At 35.4% G+C, this 22,409-nt stretch overlaps 3 protein-coding genes and 1 pseudogene across 3 annotated transcripts in view; 1 reads left to right on the top strand and 3 right to left on the bottom strand.

Moving 5' to 3' along the window:
• Window positions 1-796: 796 nt before the first annotated feature.
• Window positions 797-2,150, bottom strand: LOC127872454 (M-phase inducer phosphatase-like). The gene is made up of 3 exons (XM_052415788.1): window positions 2,140-2,150; window positions 1,835-1,985; window positions 797-1,613 (listed from the first exon to the last, which is right to left on the bottom strand). Exons 1-3 carry the CDS (start codon window positions 2,148-2,150, stop codon window positions 831-833), a joined length of 945 nt encoding a protein of 314 aa, XP_052271748.1. The 3' UTR covers window positions 797-830.
• A 1,625-nt stretch (window positions 2,151-3,775) lies between these two features.
• LOC127872455 (M-phase inducer phosphatase-like) lies at window positions 3,776-4,568 on the bottom strand (annotated as a pseudogene).
• Window positions 4,569-5,323: 755 nt separating this feature from the next.
• LOC127872456 (M-phase inducer phosphatase-like) lies at window positions 5,324-6,376 on the bottom strand. Its single transcript, XM_052415789.1, has 2 exons — window positions 6,344-6,376; window positions 5,324-6,180 (listed from the first exon to the last, which is right to left on the bottom strand). Exons 1-2 carry the CDS (start codon window positions 6,374-6,376, stop codon window positions 5,398-5,400), a joined length of 816 nt encoding a protein of 271 aa, XP_052271749.1. The 3' UTR covers window positions 5,324-5,397.
• Window positions 6,377-18,666: 12,290 nt separating this feature from the next.
• Window positions 18,667-22,409, top strand: part of LOC127875466 (eIF-2-alpha kinase GCN2-like) — a 74,217-nt gene continuing 70,474 nt past the window's right edge. The window contains exon 1 of the mRNA XM_052420533.1: window positions 18,667-18,899. Within this exon, the coding sequence (XP_052276493.1) occupies window positions 18,795-18,899 (105 nt within the window). The 5' untranslated portion in view covers window positions 18,667-18,794. The remainder of the gene's footprint in view (window positions 18,900-22,409) is intronic.

The raw sequence follows: 22,409 nt of genomic DNA on the forward strand, positions 1-22,409 counted from the left end.
GTGGTACTGGGCTTTTGTCGGAATTTCACTGCCAAAATATTATTTGAGTCGATATTTGCATTTACGCGAATTGTATTTTTGTATACTTATATTGTTTGTTTGTTAATTATTTATGGGGTTATCGCTGTTTTCAACAGCACTTCAGTCATAGCGCGGATAATTAATAGAGAAATAACGCTTTGTATGGGTGTGTCGGGTTATCAAGGACAAATCTTGACAATTGCACACAAATCTATGTGACGGAGCCGAGGATCGAACCCGCGATCCTCGAGTTTTTCGTTCAGCGCTCTATCAACTGAGCTAGTTGTCCCGACAATTGTTTTTATTTGCAATTTGCGAAAGAGTACACATTCGTCATTGAAATGACAATTGGAACGCACAATCTGAAAAAAAAAGAAATACTTTAGTAGTAGAAAAATAAATCGATAGTTTGCCGTGTGAGATCCTGTGGGAATTTTATTAAGTGTCATCTTACCTAGTAAATCATGGAAACAGTTGATTTATTAGAAAAAAGACAGAGGGTTACTTCGTTAAATATGGAGAATAAAGATTCTTCCGCATTGAGAATATATTAAAACTGTTAAGGTGTTTTATAATCGTTTTCTCAACAAAATAACTAATAGAGATAACTTCTCATACATAGATTAAGTACGGGGTTTCTGTTTATTACGATCATATCGTGATAAAAAAAAAACGTCAGAATAACAAAACTGGGTATTGCATTCAATCACTTTATTAATAAAGGTATCCAATAACACATGAATAATATAAAACAACAAATATTGCACTTGTTATAACAATGGCACACGTACAAATAATATCTAACGTTACTAAAAGTCTAGACCGGAAGGGAAAATCCGACTGCGATGTCGCCTGCTGCTGACTTTCTCACTACCGGCGGTCCACGTTTTGGACTTGACACGGAAGTGACGTAGGTCCGCGCAGTGATCTAGGTGCAACATGGGAGTGTAGCTATCGGGGTCACATAGGTCACCGTGGGATTCATAGAAGGCTTTGTATCCACCGTGGAGGAGGTACACTTCCGGGAAGTTCAGTTTCGGGTAATGATCCTGATTCAAGGCTCGATCCTGACTGCGCAAGTGCCGGTACATTCTTGGTCCGCGCTCGGACGAGAATTCACAGTGGAAGATGAGCACGTGACGTTTCCCTGCTGTCGTCTGGGTCTCCAGGAGACTATTTACAGCGTCCCTCGTGTACATGTTAACTGCACCGCGGATGTGACCTCCTTCGAACTCGTACGGATATCGACAGTCCACGATCGTCACCTTATGCAGGCGGTCGCTGTAGACTCCATTCAAGACTTCCGCCATCGTGTCTGCGCTGATGGATTTGAGGTCGCTGTGTTTACCAGGGATTGTGGGAAGTGTGTAGCCACGTGATCCATCGGCTATCAGGTCATGTGATTCCAGACGCTCAACGGCGGTTATGATGTCATCAGTTGAGGGAGCTTCAGTTATGACGTCATCGCTTTTAGATTTCTTTTTCAACGGCGACTGCGCTTCATCGGAGTCGGCTGGAAGCTTTCCCGAGAAAAGACTCTTCCTTGCGATGAATGTACGAGATAAACAGCGTTTGCGTGACGGAAGCTTGATCTGAATTAAAGAAAAGTAAAATTACTATTTGGAATATTGGATTAATATTTTGATTAATAATTAATTAAATGAACCATTGTATGTAATAACGGCTGGTATATTTTAACAGAACTGATTTACAAAATCATTTCGTTTATTTTTATACTGACCTATGAAGCAATACACGTGTGCATGTTTTACAGAAATAATTTCCCATTAAATTTATAAGATTATATACGTACCGATAGTTTAACGCTTGATCCAATGCCGGAGTCCACACTGTCATCTGCTGAGCGACAAGGAGTCAGCACAGTCTCGATCTCCTTCCAGGATGGACTGGATGTGACGTCAGTCGTAACTGGGGAGCAGCTGTCGTCTGCGAACAAGCGGAATCTGAAAAATAGCGTAATTATATGAAAAGTGAAAGTTAATGAAATAACCAATATTATTTATCAATTTAAAAACAAATAAGTGTAATACAGTAAGACGCATGGCATTCACGCAGTTCTGAGAGCTTGTGATGATTGCGTTGCCTTACTGAACTTACCTCAAAGTCATTTGTATTCAAGTCCCTAATATTCCTTCAGTGTTGATACAGAGAGATGTACATGTAAAAGTGCTCAAAGCGATAGTGATATTTATTGAATTTGAAAGGAGTGGTATATTTATACACGATACAAAGAGGAAATGATTTCCATCTTCGCTCATTAACGAGTTGTTAATTACTGATCGCATTGACTGGGCTGGGAGTCGAGCTTGTCACGTGAGAAATCTACGTAATGTGTCACGTGTGAAAAACAGATTGCTAACAAATCGCCGAGGGTCGTAGACTGCATTCTTTATTGCAATCACAAATTGAGTTTCCTTGTTATTTGTCAAATGATATTGTATACGAATTATAACTTGCAGAATTCTGATCTTTTCTTGTTTTTCAATAAACGTTGATTTTTTTGTATTCCCGAACTCTCATTGATATGTTATATGGCATTTTGATGAACTCCACGAACAGAACACTTTAAAAAGCTAAACGCGAAAACGATTAAATGTGTTGATCGATTTCTTGTGTCCGCTCTAATGCGATATATTTGCAATGTTGCTATTATACCGAATCATATAATGATATACGTAGGAGTTTGCCTATTAGGATAAATTCTACTGAATCATGATGCTATTATGTATCAGTGCGAGGTCCATTCGAAAGAAGTACCTATTTTTAAAGAGTTCCTTTTCTCTTCTGGAATAAAAGCACCTTAGTATTCGCAAATATGTCAATGTGGTTATTTCCATACACTGTGTGAGTGGCAGCAACATTTCGTTGCTTACGAAGTAAAAATATGAACTTTTTGGCTGCATTGAATGTGGTACTGGGCTTTTGTTGGAATTTCACTGCCAAAATATTATTTTAGTCGATATTTGCATTTACGCGAATTGTATTTTTTTATACTTATATTGTTTGTTGTTTGTTTGTTAATTATTTATGGGGTTATCGCTGTTTTCAACAGCACTTCAGTCATAGCGCGGATAATTAATAGAGAAATAACGCTTTGTATGGGTGTGTCGGGTTATCAAGGACAAATCTTGACAATTGCACACAAATCTATGTGACGGAGCCGAACCCGCGATCCTCGAGTTTTTCGTTCAGCGCTCTATCAACTGAGCTAGTTGTCCCGGCAATTGTTTTTATTTGCAATTTGCGAAAGAGTACACATTCGTCATTTAAATGACAATTGGAACGCACAATCTGAAAAAAAAATTTAGTAGTAGAAAAATAAATCGATAGTTTGCCGTGTGAGATCCTGTGGGAATTTTATTAAGTGTCATCTTACCTAGTAAATCATGGAAACAGTTGATTTATTAGAAAAAAGACAGAGGGTTACTTCGTTAAATATGGAGAATAAAGATTCTTCCGCATTGAGAATATATTAAAACTGTTAAGGTGTTTTATAATCGTTTTCTCAACAAAATAACTAATAGAGATAACTTCTCATACATAGATTAAGTACGGGGTTTCTGTTTATTACGATCATATCGTGATAAAAAAAAACAACGTCAGAATAACAAAACTGGGTATTGCATTCAATCACTTTATTAATAAAGGTATCCAATAACACATAAACAATATAAAACAACAAATATTGCACTTGTTATAACAATGGCACACGTACAAATAATACCTAACGTTACTAAAAGTCTAGACCGGAAGGGAAAATCCGACTGCGATGTCGCCTGCTGCTGACTTTCTCACTACCGGCGGTCCACGTTTTGGACTTGACACGGAAGTGACGTAGGTCCGCGCAGTGATCTAGGTGCAACATGGGAGTGTAGCTATCGGGGTCACATAGGTCACCGTGGGATTCATAGAAGGCTTTGTATCCACCGTGGAGGAGGTACACTTCCGGGAAGTTCAGTTTCGGGTAATGATCCTGATTCAAGGCTCGATCCTGACTGCGCAAGTGCCGGTACATTCTTGGTCCGCGCTCGGACGAGAATTCACAGTGGAAGATGAGCACGTGACGTTTCCCTGCTGTCGTCTGGGTCTCCAGGAGACTATTTACAGCGTCCCTCGTGAACATTTTAACTGCACCGCGGATGTGACCTCCTTCGAACTAGTACGGATATCGACAGTCCACGATCGTCACCTTATGCAGGCGGTCGCTGTAGACTCCATTCAAGACTTCCGCCATCGTGTCTGCGCTGATGGATTTGAGGTCGCTGTGTTTACCAGGGATTGTGGGAAGTGTGTAGCCACGTGATCCATCGACTATCAGGTCATGTGATGTCATGATGCTATTATGTATCAGTGCGAGGTGCATTCGAAAGAAGTACCTATTTTTAAAGAGTTCCTTTTCTCTTCTGGAATAAAAGCACCTTAGTATTCGCAAATATGTCAATGTGGTTATTTCCATACACTGTGTGAGTGGCAGCAACATTTCGTTGCTTACGAAGTAAAAATATGAACTTTTTGGCTGCATTGAATGTGGTACTGGGCTTTTGTCGGAATTTCACTGCCAAAATATTATTTTAGTCGATATTTGCATTTACGCGAATTGTATTTTTGTATACTTATATTGTTTGTTTGTTAATTATTTATGGGGTTATCGCTGTTTTCAACAGCACTTCAGTCATAGCGCGGATAATTAATAGAGAAATAACGCTTTGTATGGGTGTGTCGGGTTATCAAGGACAAATATTGACAATTGCACACAAATCTATGTGACGGAGCCGAGGATCGAACCCGCGATCCTCGAGTTTTTCGTTCAGCGCTCTATCAACTGAGCTAGTTGTCCCGACAATTGTTTTTATTTGCAATTTGCGAAAGAGTACACATTCGTCATTGAAATGACAATTGGAACGCACAATCTGAAAAAAAATAAAAATACTTTAGTAGTAGAAAAATAAATCGATAGTTTGCCGTGTGAGATCCTGTGGGAATTTTATTAAGTGTCATCTTACCTAGTAAATCATGGAAACAGTTGATTTATTAGAAAAAAGACAGAGGGTTACTTCGTTAAATATGGAGAATAAAGATTCTTCCGCATTGAGAATATATTAAAACTGTTAAGGTGTTTTATAATCGTTTTCTCAACAAAATAACTAATAGAGATAACTTCTCATACATAGATTAAGTACGGGGTTTCTGTTTATTACGATCATATCGTGATAAAAAAAAACAACGTCAACAAAACTGGGTATTGCATTCAATCACTTTATTAATAAAGGTATCCAATAACACATGAACAATATAAAACAACAAATATTGCACTTGTTATAACAATGGCACACGTACAAATAATATCTAACGTTACTAAAAGTCTAGACCGGAAGGGAAAATCCGACTGCGATGTAGCCTGCTGCTGACTTTCTCACTACCGGCGGTCCACGTTTTGGACTTGACACGGAAGTGACGTAGGTCCGCGCAGTGATCTAGGTGCAACATGGGAGTGTAGCTATCGGGGTCACATAGGTCACCGTGGGATTCATAGAAGGCTTTGTATCCACCGTGGAGGAGGTACACTTCCGGGAAGTTCAGTTTCGGGTAATGATCCTGATTCAAGGCTCGATCCTGACTGCGCAAGTGCCGGTACATTCTTGGTCCGCGCTCGGACGAGAATTCACAGTGGAAGATGAGCACGTGACGTTTCCCTGCTGTCGTCTGGGTCTCCAGGAGACTATTTACAGCGTCCCTCGTGTACATGTTAACTGCACCGCGGATGTGACCTCCTTCGAACTCGTACGGATATCGACAGTCCACGATCGTCGCCTTATGCAGGCGGTCGCTGTAGTCTCCATTCAAGACTTCCGCCATCGCGTCTTCGCTGATGGATTTGAGGTCGCTGTGATTACCAGGGATTGTGGGAAGTGTGTAGCCACGTGATCCATCGGCTATCAGGTCCTGTGATTCCAGACGCTCAACGGCGGTTATGATGTCATCAGTTGAGGGAGCTTCAGTTATGGCGTCATCGCTTTTAGATTTCTTTTTCAACGGCGACTGCGCTTCATCGGCGTCCGCTGGACGCTTTCCCGAGAAAAGACTCTTCCTTGCGATGAATGTACGAGATAAACAGCGTTTGCGTGACGGAAGCTTGATCTGAATTAAAGAAAAGTAAAATTACTATATGGAATATTTGATTAATATTTTGATTAATAATTAATTAAATGAACCATTGTATGTAATAACAGCGGGTATATTTTAACAGAACAGATTTACAAAATCATTTCGTTTATTTTTATTCTGACCTATGAAGCAATACACGTGTGCATGTTTTACAGAAATAATTTCCCATTAAATTTATAAGATTATATACGTACCGATAGCTTAACGCTTGATCCAATGCCGGAGTCCACACTGTCATCTGCTGAGCGACAAGGAGTCAGCACAGTCTCGATCTCCTTCCAGGATGGACTGGATGTGACGTCAGTCGTAGCTGGGGAGCAGCTGTCGTCTGCGAACAAACGGAATCTGAAAAATAGCGTAATTATATGAAAAGTGAAAGTTAATGAAATAACCAATATTATTTATCAATTTAAAAACAAATAAGTGTAATACAGTAACACGCATGGCATTCACGCAGTTCTGAGATCTTGTGATGATTGCGTTGCCTTACTGAACTTACCTCAAAGTCATTTTTATTCAAGTCCCTATTATTCCTTCAGTGTTGATACAGAGAGGTGTGCATGTAAAAGTGCTCAAAGCGATAGTGATATTTATTGAATTTGAAAGGAGTGGTATATTTATACACGATACAAAGAGGAAATGATTTCCATCTCCGCTCATTAACGAGTTGTTAATTACTGATCGCATTGACTGGGCTGGGAGTCGAGCTTGTCACGTGAGAAATCTACGTAATGTGTCACGTGTGAAAAACAGATTGCTAACAAATCGCCGAGGGTCGTAGACTGCATTCTTTATTGCAATCACATATTGAGTTTCCTTGTTATTTGTCAAATGATATTGTATACAAATTATAACTTGCAGAATTCTGATTTTTTTCTTGTTTTTCAATAAACGTTGATTTTTTTGTATTCCCGAACTCTCTTTGATATGTTATATGGCATTTTGATGAACTCCACGAGCAGAACATTTTAAAAAGCTAAACGCGAAAACGATTAAATGTGTTGATCGATTTCTTGTGTCCGCTCTAATGCGATATATTTGCAATGTTTCTATTATACCGAATCATATAATGATATACGTAGGAGTTTGCCTATTAGGATAAATTCTACTGAATCATGATGCTATTATGTATCAGTGCGGTCATATTGTATATGCTTTTGCTCGGAAAATATTGAATCGACTAATTTGCATGATTTGTTTCATCCTAAGGTTTATAACGTTTCATCACTCTAGCAGTATCTATGTTCGAGTTAAATTCGACGCAAAGAAAATTAGTCACTCTTTCCAATTCACATGTGAAAAAGTTCGACTGCATGTTGATTTGTATATTGGCATTTGCTGAATGCAATACAATTCTTATATATTAAAACGATTAGCATAGAAATGGACATTAATCTGCCACATATCAACAGTATAACTTCATAAAGACAAAGTAACGCTATATTGGGCGTTGCCCACTCTGGTACTTCTGAAAAGTAACCCGGGTACTCGTAAGTACATGTATACAACAATGTACACCGGGTACTGAAAATACGATTAAAGGCACGTGGCCATGTCCGGGGTACTTTATAGTACATTTTCCGTTTCCCGGTTACTTTGTAGTATACGTAATAGTAAGTTGTATACCTTCGACGAAAATGACTAATCGAGTAACCAAATGATCAAACAGAGTTTTTGCTATTTACTTAACGTAATTTTTGTAAAATGCATGTGAAATTTTTATGTAGAAAATATTCATGTTCTTACTTTGTATTCATTACATGTAATACAACCAAAGCCGAATTGCAGTAGACGTTGACAAAAAAATACATTTACGCAAGAGCAAGTCGAAACTATAATATTTTGGATTAATACGGGCAAAAGCCCGCGAAGCGGGCGTTGACCGTTCATACATATGGGAATTTAGACATAACATTACATAAGAATACCACATATGGATACGTCTCAAAAAAATTTGCCACGCGACATATATTTTCGCGATGCTATTTATGAACTTGAACAAATCAAAAACACTTTGACATATGCTAAATCACATGTAAATACATACCTCAGAAAAAGTTATATCAATGACATCATAATTGTGTAGCGAATCGCATTAAATATTCTCGCATTATTTGTTTTTCTTCGCAACCGTTCCAGAATTAGGTCATTACTCAATTATCTCCCCTGAATGCTCTTCTTCAGTGGGTATGAGCCGAAGACTGGTTCACTACATATAGTAACAGTCTTCACCGAACACAATTTACGTGAACATAACCCGTCTTTAATATATTGCCGAATCTCCGATTTCTGTCGAATTTATTTGCTTGATCTTTTCGATATCTTATTGTTATTATTATCCTGACAAATCACAAACGTATGGAAGCATATTTGTGCCACTTCTTACCAGATGAAATAACGTGAAAATAATGGCGGATTTCGCGAAAAACATTTTTTTTCTCGATAACAGATACATTTTCACGAAAATAAAATAAATTATGTTATCACGAATTTTTGCCTGTTAGTGCTCTAAAATGCCACCACATAAAGATAAATTAAATAAATCACTTTTTTCGAAAACAGATAACTTTTCATGTAACCTTGGAAATAATACATTTTCAAGAAAAGAGTAAAATAACGGAATACTTTTCTTGAAAACCTTTCACGAAACCTTACAAAATTCGCGAAAGTTGCCAGATCTAAAAATAGATGCACTTCAGAACCTTTAACGTGAATACCATCTTGGCCTTGTTTATTTGACTTGAGGGTTTTAAACATGAGATGTCAGCATATATGTTCATGTATACTTGTGTACTGTTAGATTGTGTTTTATAATTGCTATGTTTTTACAATTCTTATAGAGCACATATTAAACCAGGGTATCTTAAGTGTGGATATTAATTTGTTCAAATTTGGATATTGATTTCAAATTTCTTAACGTCAGATTGACATTACATGTGTTATTATTTGGATATTTTTATATATAACATAGTTTGTTTAAATTTTTCCAGATTTCATTTCTTACTCAATGAAAGTGTATATTTTAGCAATTGTGTCAAATGAACAAATTTAAGACAATGGAAGTCATTTTTGATAAGGCTGACAAACATTAATATTGTAAAATTAACTATAAAATACATTTTTTATTCACCCCACACATTGCTTGATAGCCGGTAAAAATATTCATACTCATGAAAGGGAAACTGTGTCCCTTTATGTAAAACGGTATTTTTTAAAGATTTTATTCTTGAGAACAAGGTTAAAACTTAAGTTTTCTGATAATAAAAAAAATGTATACTCTTAATAACATTTAATAAAATATTAATGTATACTTTTAGTAACATTTTAATAAAAAAATAGCAAATACCAATGAACATAAATGTTATACATTGTCATCTTTGAGATTATTATTTAATAAAGCTTAATCAGTTTAAAAGGCCTGTCTGTGAAGAGTTTGAAATAGTTCAGTATTACACAAATTTTCAAGTTTTTTTTCGCATTTTATATCCTTCAGTTTAAGTTGTTTTCCTCCCCGATAGGTCGGAGGGGGATATGGGAATCGCGATCGTCCGTCCGTCTGTGTGTCCGTCCCGTTTTTTTGTCCGGATCATAACTTTCCCATTTATCACTAATAAAAGTTCACTCATCTTGCTACAAAGGCTCCCTACTATTAGACGATGTGTCTTGCCATAAATTAAGATTGCTAACCCCAAGATCAATGTCACACTTATAGGTCAAATGTCTATATATGACAATATGATAGTGTTTCGCGTCCAGAGCATATCTTCGTCATTTATCAAGCAAATTTCTTTTAACTTGGCAAAAGTGATCCCCATCATAAGACGATATGTCGCGCTTTGCAAACCAAGGTCCCTACCTCCAAGGTCAAGGTCCCTCTTATAGGTCAAATATCTATTTTTAACAATATGATACAGTTTTTGGTGTCCGAAGCATAACTTTGTCATTTATCAAGCAAATTTTAATTAACTTGGCTCAAATGTTCCCCATTATTTGATGATGAGTCGCACATTACAACCATGTCTCATTCGTCAAGGTCAAGGTCACTAATAGGTCAAATGTCTATATATGACTATATGATACTATGTTTTGTGTCCGAAACATAACATCTTCATTTATCAAGCAAATTTCATTTAACTTGGCACAAATGTTCCCCATTATTTGCCTATGTGTCGCGGTTTACACCCAGGTTCCTACCTCCAAGGTCAAGGTCACACTTATAGGTAAAATGTCCATATATGACAATATGATAGTGTTTCGTGTCCGGAGCATAACTTAGTCATTTATCAAGCGAATTTCATTTAGCTTGGCACAAATGTCCCCCATAATTAAACGATGTGTCACGCTCAACACCCTGGTCATTACCTCCAAGATCATGGTCACACTTATAGGTCAAATGTCTATATATGACAATATGATAAAAAATTTTGTGTCCAAAGCATAACTTCGTCATTTATCAAGCAAATTTAATTTAACTTGGCACAAATGTTTCCCATCATTAGATTATATGTTGCTTTTAACACCCAGGACTCTACCTCCAAGATCAAGGTCACTCTTTTAGGTCAAATGTCCATACATGATTATATGGTACAATGTTTCGTGTCTGGAGCATAACTTCGTCATTAATGAAGCGCATTTCATTTAACTTGGTTCTCATGTTCCCCATCATTAGACTATGTGTCGCTCTTAACACACAGATCCGTACCTCCAAGGTCAAGGTCACTCTTATAGGTCAAATGTCCATATATGATTATATGGTACAATGTTTTGTGTCCGGAGCATAACTTTGTGAATTTATTAAGCGCATTTCATTTAACTTTGTACTAATGTTCCCCATCATTAGACGATGTGTCGCGTTAAACACCCAGGTACCTATATATAATGTCAAGGTCACACTTATAGGTCGAATCTCCATATATGATACAGTTTCATGTCTCATTCGTGTCTGGAGCATAACTTCGTCATCTTTCAAGTGAATTTCATTAAACTCGGCACAAATGTTCATCATCATTGTCCATTGTGTCATGCTGAACAGCCAGGTCTCTACCCCCAAGGTCACACTAAGACTTATATGTTAAATCTCTATTTATGGTACAATGTTTCATGTCCTGCTAGCGTCCGTAGCACAATTTCGTCTGCGGAGTTCTTGTTTTTTTGTTGTTTTGTTTATTTACTTTACTTTTTGATAACATTGATTTCACATTGATTGCTATGCTGTGATATGACAAAAAGTCTGTCTTATTTTAAATAAATAATTTCTAAAATAAACATTGTCATTATTAATTTTATTTGCCCTTGCTTGAATTAATCATGTTAATGTGTTTTAGCTCTACTTTTCGACGCATGTTGAGTTATTGTTGTCAGACCATTAAACAACATCAGTCTTGTTTAAGTGTATGACTGGTGTCCATTTTTCAACAACTATCAAAGGTTTTCACCTCTCACTTTGAACACGTGCAGCCAGTTGTGTAAACTTTGATAAAAGTTATCATTGGTTATCTTTTTCAATATCTCTGGTTTTTGATAATTTAATTTTGATTCCAATTGTATAAAAAGATTAACGAGACCATCACATGCTTTGGATATTGTTGTTTTTTTGTTGTTAAACTTAATCAAGGTCTTAACCAATTTGGACAAATTTAAGCAGTGTACAAAGATAACCGGCGGATAAGATATCCAAGTTTTATACAATGGGCTGTTGTTAACTATCAAAAGGAGAACACAAACTTGCAAGACAGATAATCCAAAAAATATTTTGGCAGAATTATGCCCCATGTTCAACGTATATTTTTTCACTTAGATTTTCATTTTATAATAATAATCTAGCACTGCCCTGAGAAAAGTCGAGTGTGTGGATGTCGAACGGTTCTTTTTTAAATATCATCTTGATTACCATCAAACAAATTCAACTAATACAGCCACCTCTGACTTACCTTTGCACTTTCACAAACTCGGTGTAGTTGTACCTTAACAAATAGTTAGTTGTACATAACTCTTGATGTATTTATCCATATATACTGGTGTGTTTGAGGTATGTTACTCAAAGGTCAAGGTCACATGAAGACTACTGCATAATGAAAATATTAGTTTGGATATGAAACACTCTTATTGTATGACATAAAACTGCTATTCTCACCCCACATTGGCGGATCAAGGCAAGACGAGAAGTGCGTTATGACAACCCCTGCATTCAAGGTAACACGAGAAAATGACACCTGACAGCCCTCTGACACGACTGCACGACACAATGATATGAAATTTGAAAGTCGTAATGAGTCAGTTTCTCTCGTTTATCTTTAGTCTTCACAGAACCGTATCAAGGCGCACCTTGTGTTGCCTTGTTCATACCGTATGCCCAAACAATTTATAACTATTTGACAGTATAAGGGCGATTGCCACACATAGAACAGAAGCATTCCACCGTTCATATGAAATTTGGATGTGTTACGCAAACAGTGCAGTGATCCAGAAATTATATTTCCAGACACTCTACCCTTCGTGTAACACTACTTCCCCCGTGACGATATTGATACCATATACACCGTAACCTGGTTTGTGTTGTTTTTTTAATTTTAGGGTGTTCATAACAAATAAAGCTAGCATTTTGGCCTCATATTTAAATGATATTTAAAAGCGAAACTGACAAAATATGTATTGTTTTATTGACACACAATCATACATGGCAATGACAGCGCATACAAAGCCAACAGCTTGTTTAAAACTAGTACTTGCTCTGCTTTCACACACAACTATATATATTAATTGACATTTTGTCAACCAATGCACAAGTTAGCCAGCTTGTAAGGAAGTATCATTAAGTTCATTTTTGTTTCATTTCCGTGTAAAACGAGGCGTTCAATGTGCATGGTTATTGCAGCAAAAAGTCCATGATTAATCAGGAGTTTTTGACGCATTTGCCGGTAACCAGTATTTTCACCGGAAGCTGATAACTCAAGCAATATTCCTTAAATAATTTCTTCGAGACTGTGCTGACTTTGGCCTCTAGTCAGGCGGTAACGTCTCAAGACTCGGAAAATCGATCGTTCGCTTGTTATTTTTCCATGTCGTATGGCCATAACTCCAAGAGTGTCACGTATAGAATAACCTCTCTGACGATTCAAAACAATAAGCTGTGATGATTACATACCCTGAAGATCGGCGTCCTGAATATCGTATGCGGGAATGATCTGGAATTACCATAAAGAAAATTAGAGATCTATTTTTCAAATAAAAAATCCAAAGGTCTAACAAGTGGCTTTCCAAAGGGGGACATTGGTACTGTACCGTTTTCGACCTTTGACCTTTAAATGTGACATTGATACTGTATAGACTGTTGCATTAATGAATACAGAAAAATCGCACATCCATTTCTCACCCAGTTATTTCCATTTTTGTGTCTTAAAGGGATCTTTTCACGCTTTGGTAAATTGACAAAATAGAAAAAAGTTGTTTCAGATTCGCACATTTTCGTTTTAGTTATGATATTTGTGATGAAACAGTAATACTGAACATTTACCATGGTCTAATATAGCCATTATATGCATCTTTTGACGATTTTAAAACCTAAAAATTATAAAGCGTTGCAACGCGAAACGATTGAATAATTTGGAGAGTTCTGTTTTTGTCGTTAAATTTTGTGAAACTACGAAGATTGCTTATATAAGGTATATATACGTCAAGTATGTGTACTCGGCGGAATAGCTCAGTAGGCTAAAGCGTTTTTACTTCAGGACTCTGGCAAGACTCCAGGGGTCACTGGTTCGAAACTTGCTCCGGGCAATGTTCTTTTCCTTTTTTTAATTTTATTCTTGATTTTTTACTGGAGCTTTTACGATCCAATGTTTACATTTATCAATATAAAGCATTTAATGAATAAGTTAAAAAATTCCAAAATCTGTGAAAAGGCCCCTTTAACATAAATATGTAAAAACAGCTACATGTATTTTCGTCAACAAAGATGCATTTACATTAAAAATAAACAATAAAAGGAAACTTACTACTTGCTATAATATGCACGTACACTCCAGTTCTTGGTCTGTAGGATAAAGACAATGTTCAGCGATTAAAGAGCATCTATTTTTATATAACTGGCATCTTTCGCGAATTTATATTCATAATTTCATGAAGTTATCTTATTATCTTATTTTGAGAAAAGTTATTTGTTTTCGCGAAATCTTCCATTATTTTCATGAAAATATTATTTGTTTGTGTTGGCAGTTTAGAGCACTAACATGCATAAATTCGTGTTAACATAATATATTTATTTTCGTGAAAATTTATCTGTTTTCGCGAAAAAGAATTTCTTTTTCGCGAAATCCTCAATTATTTTCATGTTATTTTAAGTTGTTAAGTGGTGGCACAAATATGCTTCCATACAAACGCTTGTTAAAAAATTATTTGTTTTAAACACTATAGTTGGCATCTCTATTCTTCAAGTATTCTCGCGGTATTTCAATAACGACACCCTACTGTTTATGTATCAGAATTTGTGACGCATTTTCCATTCGCTCTCAGAAAGAAGTTTTACGTTTGATCATAAGCAATATTCTGGTAAGTTGTCGTTGTTACCCACCAGAAACACATTTATTCACAAATTTTTAAGATATTCAGATCTAACTTTTTAGTCTTTTAGCTTTAATTTTTAAAGTATTTTCACCTCGTCTGCTCGCACTGTACCGATATCCCAAAAGGTTACATATCACTATAAATAGTTAAGGCCTAAAACCACAAAATCCGATACCGTTGGAATTTTCGTACCACAATCTTACGTAAAAAATCTTCAAGATTCGAAATCAACAAAAAACAAGACATTTATAAATTGTCTGCATTATTGATCAAATTTTAAGATATTTGTTGGTTTTCCGTTTTTAGAAGCTGTTCTGCCAAGGCAAGAGCTGGGCATTATACAAGCCATTATATCAAGCAAAACTGACAGTTTTGGTTTACAGAAATCAACAAAGGAGGGATTCCCGAACTATCAAAATTTCCAAGCTATACACACATTTATTATCTGTGGTGATCTTTATTGGTTCTGTTTGTTTACTTGGATGGAACATGTGAGAACTTTTATAGAACTTTGAAAAGTCTATATATGTCTATCTATAAACAAAAATCAGCCATGGTATAATAAGATCAGATGTGCAAACAATGTCAAAGGGTTGTTAAATTGACAATTTGAAGGCAATTATGCTGAAAAAATGTGAAAATTTTCCATGCAAATTTTGTCTGTATATCGACAAGTGTCTGCCGATTATTGTCAAACTAGTAATACAAAACTTACCACAAGTATGTAAAAGCACTAAGTACCAGTGATCACTTTTAGTAAGATAGTGTAATTCTAAACAGTAGCAAATAGCTTGTTTAGTAAATGCATAATGCAATTAATATGATTTCCGTTCTATTGAGTAATTAATAAATTGGTTGTTACTTGCTAATCCATGATAAATGTTTTATGGCTAGTGCAAAACCAGCAATGTTAATTTTGTAAAAGGTAATACAATAACACCACTTTGTAATTTCATAAACGTAAATATTCTTGAAATGTAGGTTGATGAGTTTTACTTATTTTGTAACCATTATTTTATGTGCAAATAAATGATGTGAAGTGTTTTGTATATCCACACAATACCACATATCTTTTATATATGTACTGTATTATGTGTTATTTGAATGTTTAAATAAAAAAATATGGATGATATAACATGATGCATTCTAATATTTGCATTCAAATTGTAACTGTAGAGCTAAGTGTATGCAGTTTAGACTGTGATTTTAGAATTGCTACAAAATGGCTAGTTTTTTAGTGGCGACACAATTTAAACTATTCAACAATAGTTTGCGAAAGAAAATTAGAAACCTGCAAGATACCTGTATTTATTAAATATTTTAATTGCAAAACAAGTATGTTGTTATGCTGTTACACATAATTATACATTGATAATAAATAAGAAGACAATTAGTGGTGTTAACGTTTCCCAACAGTAGAAATCATTCTTCTGATGAAGTCAGTGGTATACATACGAAAGCTCCAGGTATGGCTTTCAATACGTAGTGTGTGTTATTTGGCAGTCTAAAACTTGTTGGATTAAAAAAAATCCTGTCAAATTTGTCAATCAAAATTGATTTGACACATCAGATGTACTGTATGCTAAATGCAACTGCTTTAGCAAGCTGTCAAGTTGAATTGAGACATTTGATGAAACAAACTGGTTCCTGGGTAGGACCAGTACTTGTGTCTATATGACGTACCATGACGTCGAAAGTCTACAAGACCTACTAGGTAGAACGAGAAATGTACTTCGACGTACAGTTTTCACCGACCCTTGAGTGTTAGCCAAATAGAAGACACCTTACATCTGTTGCTTTTAGAGATTTTTGACATTGAACATAAGTATTATTATTATTTATACCAAATTATGCGACTATCGACCGCTTACTCATAGATATTGTGCGTATTTATTAAACAATTATATTATTATAATTTAAACCAAATTATGCGACTATCGACCGCTAACTCATAGATATTGTGCGTATTTATTGACCTGGCGTGGCGGAATTAACCTCTGACTTATGCAAGTTATGGTTATCACAAAATACGACCAACGGAGAGGTTATAATACATTATTTATCCCGTTAATGCTTTGTAACTGTTTGGTTACCATTGGGAATTTCCTACACAGTAATGCACTGGACGGTCGTGATACTCCGCCCCGCATGATCAATAAATACTCACAATATGCTGAATAATTTTAATTTTAAAAAGGTAACAATTGAATCTTCTTCAAATTTGTATATAATCTATTTCAATGCATTAAATACTTAAAACTTCTATTTGTTGTTTTTTTGCCATTCTGATATTTTTATTCATTTTGTCCTCAATTAAAAAAGAGATTTTAAACAATTATTATGAATAAATCTGAAGGAAAAGCGCCCGGCATACATGCCATACGTCCCGGATTGTCCGGGACAGTCCCGGAAATGAAGAACTTGTCCCGCTGTCCCGGAAATCTGTCAAATGTCCCGGAATTTACAAAATCCATATATACATGTACCTTATCTTAGGCTTAACTGCACCTCGAATCTGTGTATATCTGCAGCGTCTCCATGACAATGCCTACCCGAATAGGCAGAATTACGCTACGTGTCAAAATCGATCAATTAACAGGGGTCCTGTTATCATATCAATTGTCTCACGTTCGCGGTCAAACCAAAAGGCGGCATTGTTCTATGTGGTTGTTAATTGACTTTAATCTACTAGGTCATTATTTCCCGCTGCGTAAGGGCAAAGGATAGTTGTTCACACATCTGAAGTCCAACATCGCTGAGTAAAAAATTAAAAGCAGTTTATGTTCGTGTATGTATTGTAAATTGATTTGAGTTGACGATCTAACGGTACTGTATTGTTGAATTTTTTATTATATAAATGTTATATATGAATAAAGGCGTATCAACAACTACGCGTTACACACCGGTCTTAATAACAATAACGCTGTGACGTCACCATCTATGTTTAGAATGCTTAAACTGAAAACACGTGGCTTGTACCTAGTAACGGAAGTAGTAATGTTTAATTTGACGTTAATAGATCAAGTGTATTTCGGATAGGCTTTCGAACTTTTGCAATTAATGATGCGAAACAAAAAAAAACGTACCAAAAATGCATATGTCTATAAATATCGCTACATTTTATACATGTCCCGGAAAATCGGCAAAAGTCCCGGACAATTTAACTCAATGTCCCGCAATTGGTCTGAAAAATTATGGCATGTAGAAGTACAAACATGAATGTCGAAGTACAAATTGTACTTTGACGTACAAATATATACTTTGAAGTGTATTCATATTTATGTAGACGTACAATTATTGTACTTCGACGTACATTTCTCTTTTTAACTTGTAGGTCTTCTTGACTTTCAACCCAAATGGTACGCCATAGTATGTCTTCAGGGTTATCTAAAGAATGCTCCCACTTAAGGGGTCAATAAAGAGACCTCCCAGTGACTAAGCCAGTTAGCAGACACCCCATCCACTATACCACAGACACCGAACCAGCTATAAATTCCTGTGGCTAGAAAAAAAAATTAATAAGATGCTAGATCTTTAAGCTTGGAACATGTAACTCGTTTTAAGATTGATTTTTTTTTATGCATTACTTAATAATTGCAACAATTATAATATTTTGAACACAATCATGTCCATATATTTATTAAAAATACATGGTTATCAAAAAAATAAATAAAAAGCTTTTGCCCGTAAATTAGGTAGCACCTATAATCATATTATTGATAAATAGTCCATAGTTGTACAACAGGAATAAATCAATCGAGTTTTTAAATGTTAAAGCATTATGTGGTAACCGTTTATGATTTTAAGATCGAATTTAGTAAGAAGTGATTTGTTGCCTTTTATATTGACTACAGTATAGATCGGTGTAGTATTTTTAAACAACAACCACAAAATCAAAACAACGTCAACAAACGCTTGACTGTTGATGCAATAGTTGCTGATGCTGCGTGGAATTGGAATGTTTTCCGAATTGTATAAAAGAAGTGAGTTGTCACTTAGTAAACGTGTCAAACATTCATGAAAGAATGGCTTCTGAGTCATATAAGGAACGTCAGGATGACGAACTGCAGGCTTTACATGCGATATTTATGAGTGATTTTAAAGATCTGCGTCAGAAAGATGCATGGAAAGTAAGTTTTCATGTTGCTTTTCATTAGCGTAAGACTTATGGTCACAATAATATGATTATAGGTGCTTCCTAATTTACGGGTAAAAGCTCTTTAAGTTTTTTTGATAACCATGCATTTTTAATAAATATATGGACATGACTGTGTTCAAAAAATTATAATTGTTGCAATAATTAAGTAATGCATCCAAAAAATCAATCTTAAAACGAGTTACATGTTCCTAGCTTAAAGATCTAGCATCTTATCTTTTTTTGTTTTCTAGCCACAGGAATTTATAGCTGGTTCGGTGTCTGTGGTATAGTGGATGGGGTGTCTGCTAACTGGCTTAGTCATTGGGAGGTCTCTGTATTGATCCCTTAAGTGGGAGCATTCTTTAGATAACCCTAAAGACATACTATGGCGTACCATTTGGGTTGAAAGTCAAGAAGAACTACAAGGTAAAAAGAGAAATGTACGTAGAAGTACAATAATTTTACGTCGGCATACAAATATAAAATACACTTCGAAGTATATATTTGTACATCAAAATACAATTTGTACTTCGACATACATGTTTGTACTTCGACGTACACATTTTCTGAACAGCCAATCAAAACACTTGTCTCTTGAGCGCTTTTCCTTCAGATTTATTCATAATAAATGTTTAAAATCTCTTTTTTAATTGAGGACAAAATGAATAAAAATATCAGAATGGCAAAAAAAAATAACACAGAAGTTTTAAGTATTTAAATGCATTGAAATAGATTATATACAAATTTGAAGAAGATTCAATTGTTACCTTTTTAAAATTAAAATTATTCAGCATATTGTGAGTATTTATTGATCATGCGGGGCGGAGTATCACGACCGTCCAGCGCATTACTGTGTAGGAAATTCCCAACTGTAACCAAACAGTTACCAAACATTAACGGGATAAATAATGTATAATCACCTCCCCGTTGGTCGTATTTTGTGATAACCATAACTTGCATAAGTCAGAGGTTAATTTCGCCACACCAGGTCAATAAATACGCACAATATCTATGAGTTAGCGGTCGATAGTCGCATAATTTGGTATAAATTATAATAATAATAATGTTTAATAAATACACACAATATCTATGAGTAAGCGGGCGATAGTCGCATAATTCGGAATAAATAATAATAATAATAATGTTCAATGCCAAATATCTCTAGACTAAAAGCAACAGATGTAAGGTGTCTTCTGATTGGCTAACACTCAAGGGTCAGTGAAAATTGTACATCGATGTACATTTCTCGTTCTACCTAGTAGGTCTTGTAGACTTTCGACGTCATGGTACGTCATATAGACACTAAGTACTGGTCCTACCCAGGAAACAGTTTGTTTCATCAAATGTCTCAATTTAACTTGACAGCTTGCTAAAGCAGTTGCATTTAGCATACAGTACACTGTTTAACATAATCAAAATCATGTGATGTGTCAAATCAATATTGATTGATAAATTTGACAGGATCCAATAAGTTTTAGACTGTCAAATAACACACACTACGTATTGAAAGCCATACCTGGAGCTTTAGTCTGTTACTACCACTGACTTCATCAGAAGAATGATTTCTACTGTGGGGAAACGTTAACACCGCTTATTGTCTTCTTATTGATTATCAATGTATAATTATGTGTAACAGCATAACAACATACTTGTTTCGCAATTAAAATATTGAATAAATACAGGTATCTTGCAGGTTTCTAATTTTCTTTCGCAAACTATTGTTGAATAGTTTAAATTTTGTCGCCACTAAAAAACTAGCCATTTTGTAGCAATTCTTAAAGGGGCCTTTTCACAGATTTTGGCATTTTTTTAACTTATTCATTAAATGCTTTATATTGATAAATGTAAACATTGGCTCGTAAAAGCTCCAGTAAAAAATCAAGAAAAAAAATTAAAAAAGGAAAAGAACATTGCCCGGAGCAGGTTTCGAACCAGTGACCCCTGGAGTCCTGCCAGAGTCCTGAAGTAAAAACGCTCTTGCCTACTGAGCTATTCCGCCGAGTACACATTTATGATGTATTTTACACCTTATATAAGCAATCTTTGTAGTTTCACAAAATTTAACGACAAAAACAGAACTCTCCAAATTATTCAATCGTTTCGCGTTGCAACGCTTTATAATTTTTAGGTTTTAAAATCATCAAAAGATGCATATAATGGCTGTATTAGAGCATGGTTAATGTTCAGTATTACTGTTTCCTCACAAATATCATAACTAAAACGAAAACTTACGAATCTGAAACAACTTTTTTCAATTTTGTCAATTTACCAAAGCGTGAAAAGATCCCTTTAAATCACAGTCTAAACTGCATACACTTAGCTCTATAGTTACAATTTGAATGCAAATATTAGAATGCATCATGTTATATCATCCATATTGTTTTATTTAAACATTCAAATAACAGATAACACAGTACATATATAAAAGATATGTGGTATTGTGTGGAGATACAAAACACTTCACATCATTTATTTGCACATAAAATAATAGTTACAAAATAAGTAATACTAAAACACTGTCATCAACCTACAGTACAAGAATATTTACGTATATAAAATTACAAAGTGGTGTTATTTTATTACCTTTTACAAAATTAACATTGCTGGTTTTGTACTAGCCATAAAACAGTTATCATGGATTAACAAGTAACAACCAATTTATTAATTACACAATAGAACGGAAATCATATTACTTGCATTATGCATTTACTAAACAAGCTATTTGCTACTGTTTAGAATAACACTATCTTACTAAAAATGATCACAACAGGTACTTAGTGCTTTTACATACTTGTGGTAAGTTTTGTATTACTAGTTTGACATTTTATATTGGCAGACACTTGTCGATATACAGACTAAATTTGCATGGGAACTTTCATATTTTTTCAGCATAATTGCCTTCAAATTGTTAATTTAACAACCCTTTAGTTTAAACCTATTTATTTTAGCTCGATTGCATAGAAAGTAATTCCTACTTATTTGAAATGCTCTCGAGTCCGTTTCCTGGGCCTAGAACCAGTACTTGGTGTCTATATGGGAGATCGAAAGAACGCTCTCACAGCGGGGATCGAACCCGTGACCTCCCGGTCGCTAGGCGGACACCATATCCATTACACCACGGCGACCTTAACAACCCTTTGACATTGTTTGCACATCTGATCTTATTATACCATTGCTAATTTTTGTTTATAGATAGACATATATAGACTTTTCAAAGTTCTATAAAAGTTCACACATGTTCCATCCTAGTAAACCAACAGAACCAATAAGGATCACCACAGATAATAACTGTGTGTATAGCTTGGAAATTTTGATAGTTCAGGAATCCCTCCTTTGTTGATTTCTGTAAACCAAAACTGTCAGTTTTGCTGGATAGAATGGCTTGTATGATGCCCAGCTCTTGCCTTCGCAGAACAGCTTCTGAAAACGGAAAACCAACAAATATCTTAAAATTTGATCAATAATGCAGACCATTTATAAATGTCTTGTTTTTTGTTGATTT

Source organism: Dreissena polymorpha, chromosome 3 (assembly GCF_020536995.1).
Source record: "Dreissena polymorpha isolate Duluth1 chromosome 3, UMN_Dpol_1.0, whole genome shotgun sequence".
Classification (NCBI taxonomy): Eukaryota; Metazoa; Mollusca; class Bivalvia; order Myida; family Dreissenidae; genus Dreissena; species Dreissena polymorpha.